Source organism: Phycodurus eques, chromosome 2, assembly GCF_024500275.1.
Source record: "Phycodurus eques isolate BA_2022a chromosome 2, UOR_Pequ_1.1, whole genome shotgun sequence".
Lineage (NCBI taxonomy): Eukaryota > Metazoa > Chordata > Actinopteri > Syngnathiformes > Syngnathidae > Phycodurus > Phycodurus eques.
This window is the reverse complement of record NC_084526.1, coordinates 42,735,214-42,747,384: the sequence shown is the minus strand read 5'-3', so window position 1 is coordinate 42,747,384 and position 12,171 is coordinate 42,735,214. Positions and strand designations below refer to the sequence as shown.

Sequence of the window (12,171 nt, the reverse complement as noted above, 5' to 3'; positions counted from 1 at the left end):
TTGAACCGTATCCTGTTTCCAAAGCCCTAAATATGAACATGTATGCATAGTTTTACACCAATATTGCCTTAATAAACCCTAAACATTAATTGACTTATATGAATGATGTGTCTCCCTTCCAAGGTGTTCAAAGGTTAATATTTCCGGAATTCACTGGTCCTTAGCTTCCCAATTTTTCTTGTTATCACGAAGTGTGAGCTCCAGCTAGGTCAACAATAAATATATTCACTTATATTTACTTATTTGTGCCCTTTAGATACAATATTTAACAATGTTCTACTGTGGTTGGGCTCCTCCAGTTAAGTGAATGTGGCCTGGAGAACTACTTAGCGTGACAGGGTGTGTGTTTGTGTGTGTGTGTGTGTGTGTTGGGATTTCACTTCTGTGTAAGGGATACAATGGAAATGTTTGGCAATACTCTGTTCCATCCCATCAGTTTTAGGTATTGCCCAGCTTTTAGTTCAATGTGTGTTGCTCTTCAAACATAGAATAATGCTTACTTGTGACTTTTTAAATTTGTTGAAATGGTTGTGTGTTATGGGCTGGGACAATATACTCATATATAGTAGATGGGTTCTGCCTCTTTTGACAAGCCTCACCTCCACCACTAAAACAGGGAAGGAAACAAGCCAAACTAGAATAACCAGCTGAGTTGCTTTGCTCATGGTTACACAAGCAAAAGTCAGCAGCTTTTTTCTGACGCTCACACAACAGCTCTGCGCGTCGGACCCGTGTCCTTAAAATGGTGCTTATCACACTCTTATCGCTGCCTGCCTTCCTGTAATTGGTACCTTGGCAGTAGGAAGAGCATAGGTGTGTGCTTTCTGTGTATATCAACTTGTTGAATAGCAGTACCCTACCCAGTGCGAAGAGTGCGCAGCGTTCAAGGTTCAGGAAGATAAGGAGAGGTGAACGGCTGGACACGTAGCTCGTGTTATGTTACCAAAAGGCTTGTATCAGATTACTGTTGGCAGCAGGTAGGGGGAAACCAGAGCTGTATACGGATCGCGGTGCCTCCGACAAGCAGGAACTGGGACTGAAAAAAGGCGTGTTGAAGAAGCTAACGAGACTAGCGGAGTGCTTCCTGTTGTTTTGAATTGGAAGAAGAGCGTTACCATGGGTAAGAAGACACAACGCAGCCTGTTGCTTTTGCTGTGTTTGTCTTGGCTCGTTCAGAGTTCTGCCGCTATGGTGTTTTGGACTGCTGTGGTGGAAATCAACTATTTTATCAGCCCTAACAAGACTGTGGACAAAGACTGTGAGTGCGGCGTGTTTGGCCGCAATTCGCCGCTTGCCCAAGCCGCAGGGGTCGTCATTCTTCCCAACGGAGACCCCAAAGGCTGCGGCCAGGAGACTGTGTACAATGCCACCGCATTATCCTGGATTGCTCTTGTTAAAAGGGGAAACTGTACTTTCAGTGAAAAGATCAACGGCGCCAAACGTCGAGGCGCGTCTGCCGTGGTGGTATACAATGTGGACGGCAGCGGCAACAGCACCACTTACATGGCGCACTCCGAGGCTCCGGAGATCGTGTCCATCATGATCGGCAACATTCAAGGCGTGGAGATCGCCAGCTTGGTGAAGAACGGAACAGAAGTGCGGATGATCATCGACGCAGGCAGCCCTCACGGCCCCTGGATGGACACCTACTGGCTTTATTTCATGTCCATCGCCTTCTTCATCGTGACGGCCGCCTCGGTGGCCTACTTCTTGTTTATCTCGGCGAACCGCCTGTACAACATGCGCATGCACCGGCGAGCTGAGAGGAGGCTGAAATCCGAGGCCAAGAAGGCCATCGGGCGCCTGCAAGTGCGCACGCTGAAGCGAGACGACGCCGAGACGACGAGCGACTCCTACATGTGCGCCGTGTGCATAGAGTCGTACAAGGCGGGCGAGGTGGTGACGGTGCTCACGTGCGACCACATTTTCCATAAAGCCTGCATCGAGCCGTGGCTGCTGGAGAAAAGGACCTGCCCCATGTGCAAGTGTGACATCCTCAAGGCTCTGGGAGTCGAGGCAGAGGAGAAGGAGAGCATGTCCCGAGCTTCGCCGCAAGAGGTCACCTTCATAACAGTGGCAGGTGGGGAAGCCATGTATGAAGTCCCGCTCACTGACCCTCTGAACTCTGACCCCGAGAGACAGCAGCATCACTATGACAACAGGGCCTTTGAGGGGGAGGCTGCCAGAGGACAGTGACGGCGATAGATACCACAACATTCAATCAAATTCAGTCAAATTAGCAGGTTCAAATCAATATGCTTATTTTTCTTGGACATAATCAATGTACCTCTTCATTGGAATACAGTGAACCATCTTGCAAATGCGCAAGTAAGTTTCGCCCCTTCTAAGAAAAAGGTTTTTAATTGATGATGGCAAAGCACTGCTTATGTTTAAATGAAACTCCTCAACTGATTTCAACATACTGCCTTCAACATCAGGATGCCACCAGATGGCGCCAAAGCAATACTGTTATTGCTGTGGCCTGAGCACCTTTTCAGCAAACAATGGATTCTCCATTGTTTCTCTAAAAACATTACAAATAGGCAAATTGATGAAAATGCAGCAGTTCACTGTAACCTCAAAGGACAATGTGTTTGAATAGATTGTACAGTTAATAATGGTACTGCACCTTATGTAATTAGCTTGGTTGCCAATTAAGGGTGTGTTTCTAAAGTTATTTTTTAGTATGGTGAGTAAGTCGAGTCATGTTGGGGCTCGTGCAATTTCGATTCTGCTTTGCTGACATCACAGCGAGTCACCACTCTTTGGGGAGGAAGTGCAACAGAATATTAGGTTATCTATGCTCGTCAAATTCTGACTTCCAAATTTCACCTTTTCAATCAGGAACAGTGCATGTTTCTTGTAAGTAAACATGGGTGGTCATTCCTTATCTTATTGAGTAATTCACTTCACGTGGCAAACCACAAACCAGGTTGTCAAGCTGGATTTGTCAACGCAAGCCGGTAAACACACCCTTGCCTTTAAGTGCACCATGACACATTGTACCATGGTGAGTGGAGAACATCACCCCAGGGCTTTCTGGGGGGTTTCTCCTCATGAACACATTCTATAGATACAGTACATGTTCATGTTAACACATCATTTATTTCCTTCAGCTTGTACTTAGAACTGGAAAGTCCCTCTGCAGTATGGATAAGCAATAAATGTCAAAGTGGAGATAACGTCTGTAATCATAGTGATTGTGTATTTGTTTATTGGGGAAATTTATCTTTATGTGTACTTCTTTTAAAATTACATCCACATGTTGAGATTGTGCTATCATGAAGGAGAGGCTTGTGCCTATTTCTGTATGTTTGTGTGTATATACAAACTAATTGAATCCAAGAATCCATGTTATTTACATACAAATTCTCATCTGGCTACACTTTAGGACAGGTTAGAGACACACGCAATGTCTGAGATAAAGTCAGTCCCCCGTACAGGGGACCTAAAGTTCGTATCAGTTTGCTGTTGGACCTGTGTTGTTGTAACAGGACGCAATATATATTTTTCTATTCGGAATCATTTTCACTGTGTTGCAGATTTTAGGAGTCGTCGTTCTGTAACAATGCTAATCATTTGTTGTATGAAATCACATTGATGCGTTTCAGAATGTAATAAATCCCTCAAAATGAGGTTGATTAATATAGATGCTGATGAGAATTTTGTCTGTGTGTTTGTTTAAGCAGCCCCACAACATTATGAATGCTTTCACCACATGAAACGATAAAATAACCCCCCAAAATCAACAAGTCTCCTATTATTATGTTTACGACAGCACATTAAGATACACGTTACAAGTTATTAGAGTATAAATAGCTGTCAGTGAAATGCAGTGCACTTCTACATCGCTGAAAACTTGGAATGACAATAATAAAAAAAAAAAACCGTGCCTGTGTGGGTTTTCTCCCACATTCCAAAAACATGCGTGGTAGGTTAATTGAAGACTCTTAAGTGCCCACAGGTGTGAATGTGAGTGCGATTGTTTGTTTGTTTATATGTGCCCTGTAATTGGCTGGTGACCAGTTCAGCGCGTACCCCGCCTCTTGCCCAGAGTCGGCTCGGGATAGGCTCCAGCACGCCCGCAACCCAAGTGAGGATAAGCGCTACGGAAAATGGATGGATGGCTGTAAATTTAGTACATTAGTACAGTAGATTGCACTGGTGTGGCGTCCCCAGGCAGGACAAGCCGGAAGTCACAAAAACAACAAGAGTACATTAGTATACAGTATATTTCAGTGTGATTGTGCCGTGCCTTGCAGGAAAATGGTAATGAAACTGTAATTATTTTTGACATTGGAAGAGTACATCATACATTTTATCTGGGAATATGGATAACGTGTATTCCATAACAAAACAATACTGTACTTTATTTTGTGTAACTAAAAGTGTGCTATGACAAACAACAATAAATGTAATCTTTTGGAAATAACATAAATTAAGGCAAATTAAACCAGAGGAAATGGTCTTAAATCTTTGTTTGTACTTGTAGGCTCACCAGGCAGCGATTACATACAGTAGACGCGAAGTGGAGTTCTTAGAGGCTAAAATGTGGTCATTTTTTGACAGACACAAATGGCAGCGCATGACTTAGCTGTTCTTTTTTGAAATCAGTGTTGCCAAAGTTACCTTGAAAAGTAACTTACTTTACTGATTATTTGAGCTTAAAAATAACTTGATTACTTTACTGTTGACTTGATTTCAAAAGTAACAAAGTTAGAAAAAAGTATGTTTTTTTAGTTTTTTAGTTACTTTCAGCAGCTGCCAAGTGGCTGACTGTTATTTGTGCCTATGCACCAAACAGCAGTTCAGAGTACCCACCCTTTTTCGAGTCCTTGGAGGGGGTGGTGGTGAGCGCTCCCGCTGGGGACTCCATCATTCTGCTGGGGGACTTCAATGCTCACGTGGGCAATGACAGTGAGACCTGGAGGGAGGTGATTGGGAGGAACGCCCCACCCCCAATCAGAACCCGAGTGGTGTTGTTATTGGACTTCTGTGCTCACCACGGACTGTCCATAACGAACACCATGTTCAAGCATAAGGGTGTCAACACATTCACTTGGCACCAGGACACCCTTGGTCACCGTTCGATGATCGACTTTGTGGTCGTGTCATCGGACTTGCGGCCGCATGTCTTGGACACTCGGGTGAAGAGAGGGACGGAGCTGTCAACTGATCACCACGCCGGTCCGCCGTGGCAGGCCCAAACGTATTGTGAGGGTCTGCTGGGAACGTCTGGCAGAATCCCCTGTCAGAAGGAGCTTCAACTCCCACCTCTGGCAGAACTTCACTCACGTCCTGGGGGAGGCGGGGGATATTGAGTCCGAATGGACCATGTTCCGCACCTCTGTTGCCGAGGCGGCCGACCGGAGCTGTGGCCGTAAGGTAGTCTGTGTCTGTCAGGGCGGCACTAGCGGTAAGGGATGCCGTCCAGCTGAAGAAGGAGTCCTATCAGGCCTTTTTGGACTGTGGGGCAGCTGATGGGTACCGGCTGGCCAAGCGGAATGGGGCATTGGTGATCGCTGAGGCAAATACCCGGGCGTGGGAGGAGTTCGGTGAGGCCATGGAGAACGACCTCCGGGCGGCTTCGAGGGAATTCTGGTCCAGCATCAGGCGTCTCAGGAGTGGGAAGCAGTGCACCATCAACACTGTGTATAGTGGGGATGGGGCGCTCCTGACCTAGACTCTGGACGTTGTGAATTGGTGGGGAGAATACTTCGAAGAATACTTCCTCAATTCCACCGACACGTCTTCCAATGAGGAAGCACAATCTGGGGTAACTGGGGCGGGCTCTCCTATCTCTGGGGTTGAGGTCACCGAGATGGTTAAAAAGCTCTTCGGTGGCAAGGCCCCGGGTCTGGATGAGATTCGCCCGGAGTTCCTCAAGGCTCTGGATGTTGTGGGGCTCTCCCGGTTGAAACGCCTCTGCAACATCGCGTGGACATCGGGGACAGTGCCTCTGGATTGGCAGACTGGGGTGGTGGTCCCCCTTTTTAAGAAGGGTGTGTTCCAACTACAGGGGGATCACACTCCTCAGCCTCCCTGGTAAGGGAGGAGAGGAGGGTCCGTCGGGAAGTCGAATCTCAGATTCAGGAGGAGCAGTGTGGTTTTGGTCCTGGCCGTGGAACAGTGGACCAGCTCTTCACCCTCGGCGGGGTCCTCGAGGGTGCATGGGAGTTCGTCCAACCAGTCTACATGTCTTTTGTGGACTTGGAGAAGGCGTTCGACCGTGTCCCTCGTGGAGTCCTGTGAGGGGTGCTTCGAAAGTATGGGGTACCGAACCACCTGATACGGGCTGTTCGGTCCCTGTACGACCGGTGTCAGAGTTTGGTACGCATTGGCCGGCCCTCAGTCGGACTCGTTTCCAGTGAGGGTTGGACTCCGCCAAGGCTGCCCTTTGTCACCGATTCTGTTCATAACGTTTATGGACAGAATTTCTAGGCGTAGCCGAGGTGTAGAGGGGGTCTGGTTTGGTGGCCTCAGTATTGCATCTCTGCTTTTTGCAGATGATGTGGTTCTGTTTGCTTTATCAGGCCGTGATCTCCAACTCTCACTGGAGCGCTGTGCAGCCGAGTGTGAAGCGGCTGGGATGAGAATCAGCACCTCCAAATCTGAAACCATGGTCCTTAGTCGGAAAAGGGTGGCATGCCCTGTCCAGGTCGGGGATGAGATCCTGCCCCAAGTGGAGGAGTTCAAATATCTTGGGGTCTTGTTCACGAGTGAGGAAAGAATGCAACGGGAGATTGACAGGCAGATCGGAGCAGCGTCTGCAGTGATGCGGACTTTTGTGGTGAAGGAGCTAAGCCGAAAGGTGAAGCTCTCGATTTACCGGTCGATCCACGTTCCTACCCTCACCGATGGGCACGAGCTGTGGGTCGTGACCAAAAGAACAAGATCCCGGATACAAGCGGCCGAAATGAGTTTCCTCCGCAGGGTGTCCGGGCTCTCCTTTAGAGAGAGGGTGAGAAGCTCGGTCATCCGGGAGGGGCTCAGAGTAGAGCCGCTGCTCCTCCGCATTGAGAAGAGCCAGATGACGTGGCTCGGGCATCTGTTTAGGATGCCCCCTGGACGCCAACCTGGTGAGGTGTTCCGGGCACGTCCCACCGGAAGGAGACCCCGGGAACGACCCGGGATACGCTGGAGAGGCTACGTCTTTCGGCTTGCCTGGGAACGCCTCGGGATCCCCTTGGAAGTGGCTGGGGAGAGGGAAGTCTGGGCTTCCCTGCTGAGGCTGCTGCCCCCCGCGACCCGACCTCGGATAAGCGGAAGACAATGGATGGATGGATGGATTGATGCATTGCGCACTTAACACGACAGTAAAACTGCATTCTGAAACTGTAAATGAAAAAGTAACAACAATAAAATACACTTTTTACAAAGGAAAATAACAAAAATAGTGTGGTGATAGTGAAATCATGCATTTCTTTGCACTTTTATGTTACTGCACCATCAATGTGCATTGTAGAATCAACAGTCACCTCCCAATCGCTTTCTTCCGCTTCTTGAGAAATCAGTGGTCTGTGTGAACGGTTAAATGGCCACTGAATGGCTGGACTGCCATTTTTCAAGTCACCAGCAGCCACAAATCAGTACTTAGTGAGAGACATTGATGACGCATGCCATTGTTTCTGCCATGCTACGTCAAGCATGAGTCACTTTGAAAACGTCGCTTCTTTGTGGCGCCGCAGAGTCAAACATTTCTCATGGTTGCATTGTATTGGTGAAGCAGGGTCATGTGACAGCGCCCGAGATGGAAGTCTCTCTGATAAACCAAAACAGATCGCGCGAGCAATAACAGATACTATAGATACAAATAAAAAGTAGTCAGTGGAGTGTACTGAATCTCAATGTAATAGAGTAAAAGTAGTAGTTCTAGTGAACAAAAACACTCTCGTAAAAGTAAAATGTATGCTTCGTTATTTAAAACTACTGTGACAAGAACAATTTGTCCCCAAAGTAAGGCTATGTATTATGTCCTATACTGAGAGGAGAAAACAGTTGCATAAAGTCCTCTGCTGCTTCAGGGTCGAGTACGCTCTTTATTTCAGGCCAATGCTGTGATCTCAGCATTCACAGGTCAAATGTTATTGCGGCATCACAGTGAGACAGAGAATCAATAGTGATCTAACTAGGCTGGCCGGGAACGGCTGGCAAGCCTGAGTTTAGAGGCGCACTCTGCTCAGTGGTGGCACTCCTGATTTATTGCAGTTGTTACTGTGAAAATTGACTCAGAGGGTTTTCATTTAACTGTGTACGATACAGTCTGTGGCTGTACACTTGAAACTGCATTTGACCTTCAATCCGAGATAGGGACCAAAAAGTGGAGTAAACCAAGAGTCATTTGACTTGACTTCAGACAATACCCTGCAAATAATAAAATTAGCATCTATTGGGGTGAAACGGACATTCCAGACATTATTTAAGCAAGGAGACATAGTTCCTGCTTGGTGTTTATCCTGAAGTTTGTGTTTTTGTTTTTGTTTGGTCCTTTACCGCCATCTGCTGGACAATAGATTCACTCACAAGTAGAACAAACAGTCAAATGTGCCTCAATTATTAGAAAAAGTTGCAAAGAAAAGAACCATCTGAAACAGCCTTTGTAGACGAGCCATTTTTCTCTATTGTTGCATCTTGGTTTTTTTTAGCGCGCGCACACGCACACACACGCACACACAAATGACGCAACAGCACGAATGATTCTGTCAGTGGAGCAGTACATTGCTGTCATTATGTGTTGAGTACCGGTACACATGGAGTCCCTTTTAGAGTAGAAGCTGTTTCCATCACCTCATAGAACATTACATCCTCTGACATAATTTTCCTGGACTGGAAGCTCAGCTATTACTTGAACTGCTATTTTCCTCACCCTGACCAACCCTAGACTACATCATATTTTCACTCAAACGCACTCTTCTGTCTGCTGCTGTGTGCAGCCTCAGCTGAGTGATGGTCTTTAGAATGAAATTACTGCAGTTGGTCTTGTTGGAGGCTCTCCTGTACCAGACTGCCTGAGTCATTATCCTAATGAAGGAGGAAAATTGAATTACAAAAGTGCAGCAAGAAACAAATGAATCCATTTAGTGATTACGTGCAACATCAACCGTTGTTTCCTTTTCCCCCCCTTCAGATGATTCAATCAAACAGCACAACATATTCCTTCACTGTGCATCTTTCTGGTTTCACTGACGAATCAGAGTGTATATAGAGTGTACTGTGGCACAATTACTCTTTACTTCAGGCTTGATGCTTTTTAATATTTCACGTGTTTACAATTGTTTGGAATTGTTGTTATTGTGGTTCAGAAGACTTAGAGCTGCATTCAGTGGCGGCCTCTGGTATGTGCAATACGTTGTCTCGTAGGGAGACATAAGCGGAATTCAAGGATTTTGCTAAAACAAACGTTGAAATCAGAGGTTATCGGTGTCAAAGGTCTTTCTTTACAAAGTCGTAGAGGTGTCAGTTTAATTGATTGACGTTTGCCGTGGTACAGATGTGCACTGTGCATTCTTGTTTTGACCATTTTGTTGCCAATGAACATCCTTTAAGTGGTGGGCCCCTTCCATTCTATTGTAGTACAGCATGGGTCAGCATAAGCACACAGCTTCTTTACAGTGTGAGTTTTAAAATTCTAAACTGAGACAGGTTGTGTTTGTCGTTTATTTGTTTTTGTGAAATGCAGCATACAGTTTATGAAAACATGCTTTCACTGGCTACTTTAACAGTAAACAGCAATTTTCTGATCATCACCCAATTAGCTATGCCAAGTCAACAGCAAATATTGCACAGTGTTTTGTTTTTAGTTTCTTTGTTTTCAGGTTCAGAAGAAGGACATACTCTGACACAGTCAAAAAATAGCCTTCAATTCTGGTTCGTTCTCATTTTTGCATAATTAAGTTTACAGGAGAGAAAATCCAATTTGCTGCAATGATTCATGCTGCTATCTAGTGGACAAATAGAGTCAACGCACTATAAACGTGCATCATAAGTCACATTGTTCAAAATGTCCATAACATCCATCCATTTTCTGAACCGCAGTAGCAACACCAACAGTAAAAATGTTCATGTTAATAATGATAGTTAGTTGTTAAAAAATAACAACAGTCTTAAGTGGTATTATTTTCAGTATCTCTGCTATGTGAAAATACCAAAATGATATATAGTATGAGTTCATTTTGAATATGAATATTCATTCATTCATTCATTCATCTTCCGTTCCGCTTCTCCTCAGTAGGGTCGCGGGCGTGCTGGAGCCTATCCCAGCTATATTGATTTCTAAAATATGATGTGTTTGTATAGCAGGAAATTCTCAATGAGCTTAACTGTTGTCTCAGTATTGAGTAAGTGCCTGTCTCAGAGGAGCCTCGTACTCCTCAAACCAATTTGCCCAATATAAATCCAGGTTATTGGACTCCTGTGTGGGTTTCCCCTTTAACAGAGCTGATTGGTTTTGTTTCATCCAAATGATATGTCAGCACTCTTCTGTCTTCAAGATTGAGTTTGGTGCAATCATATTCGCCTCGCTCTGAATGTTGATGGCCCAAGGCACAGCCGCAACCAAAGTGTCCTCCAAGAAAAAAAAGTGCCTCTCAGCACGCTTTTGACACATTCAATCAATGATCCAGATTGTATTGATGCCAAAGGCAAAGGCCTTTCCTCTTCTATTTCTTTCTTCGTCTTCTTTTTCCCAATTATTATTATTACTTATTATTGTTATTATCTGTGAGCAACAATTAACACTATATTGATGTAGCTTACAAAGCTTGGAACAGATCGTCGTCTTCGTGTGTTATGATGTGAGTTTTATACTGCCCTCTGGGGGCCAATATCTATATCAATGGGCATTTAAACTGTGTTATTATTTACATTCTATTTAACTGTTTTTGATGTTTTTTTTTTTAATGAAGTACAATACTTTAAAGTGGTAGTTTTTGAATTTTTGGGGGGGTTTTGGTGGGCTGGAAAGGATTAATGGTATTTCTAGTCATTACTACAGGGAAAGATGATTTGTAATACGAGTGAATTCATTTATTCCCTATTTGCATAGACCTATAACATATAAAAAAAAAAAAAAAGCATTGAATTATTTCCGGTTGCAGTGTACGTGTAGCACTGTTTTCCAAGGAGGCTATCTTTTCAGCCTTATTAACTCCCGGTGCGTCCCGTTGCCTCCGGCCGTCATTAATAAATGACCCATTTGCTTAATTGCAAAGAGCTTGCAGGACAAAGGGTAAGCAAAAAGGCAAAAAAAACAAAAAAAAAAAACAACACCCTGAGGTTTTTACCGTTTCCTCCTAAGTGTGAGAAAACAGGTAAGAGGGTAGATGACACTAAATGAATATACATATCAGTAAGTGGAAAGCGGGCCCAGGGATGTTAGCAGTAAATAGGCTCGGGGCCTCTGTGTCACATCGGATCTCTCCGTGACTTGTTTTCCACGCATGTGCGTTCGCTGGCTTGCATCTAATATGAGTGTGACACAACAGAAGCTTCGGGTTGTTGTCTCTGTGTCATTGTGCTGAACAAGGTCCCCAAAAGTCACTCAGTCGCAGTAACCATCTGTCATGGCCGCCTTTGTCCACAAGCTGTGGCTGCCATTTGCTTCCCAATTAATGTCACATGGAGGTTTGTCCTAATTATTCTGGACCAACGAGGGTCACTGCTAGGATCTACAGTGAGAGTTGACCAAAAGGACATGAAGATTGTGTTTCCTATTGTTTCCATTCGTTTCATGAAGCAATTATGTCCTCAAATATACTGTTGTAGTCAGAAATGTACGTACAGTACACTAACTGTTGACTTGAATGTCATGTCAATATTAGCTTTGTATGGCTACGTTTACATAGATAGCAGCATTCCAATAGTAACTGCAGAATATATAGAAATAGAAATATGCAGAAATTAAGTCATGGTCACTGATGTCAACATTATCTTGTTACAAGCTCATATTCAACGAAAACAAAAAGTAGAAAAATATCGTTTTGTTTGTTTAGTTGAAGACATGCATTCAACCTTATCCGTGCTCTAATGGAGTTTTTGAAGTATTTATGGCAGTTTGCTTGCGGGTTGGTTTTTCTCAGTCATTTTTCTATTTTGGTTTTTAGTGGAAGTTGGCAAATATTTTTTCAAAGGAGTCCGGCCTTCCCTATAGCTCATTCATACAGAATATAAACA

General features: G+C 44.7%; 1 protein-coding gene across 1 annotated transcript; it reads left to right on the top strand.

The window, feature by feature from the left end:
- The first annotated feature begins 687 nt into the window (after positions 1 to 687).
- LOC133416686 (E3 ubiquitin-protein ligase RNF128-like) lies at positions 688 to 3,663 on the top strand. The gene has a single exon (XM_061703698.1). It carries the CDS (start codon positions 1,117 to 1,119, stop codon positions 2,194 to 2,196), a length of 1,080 nt encoding a protein of 359 aa, XP_061559682.1. The 5' UTR covers positions 688 to 1,116; the 3' UTR covers positions 2,197 to 3,663.
- Positions 3,664 to 12,171: the final 8,508 nt, after the last annotated feature.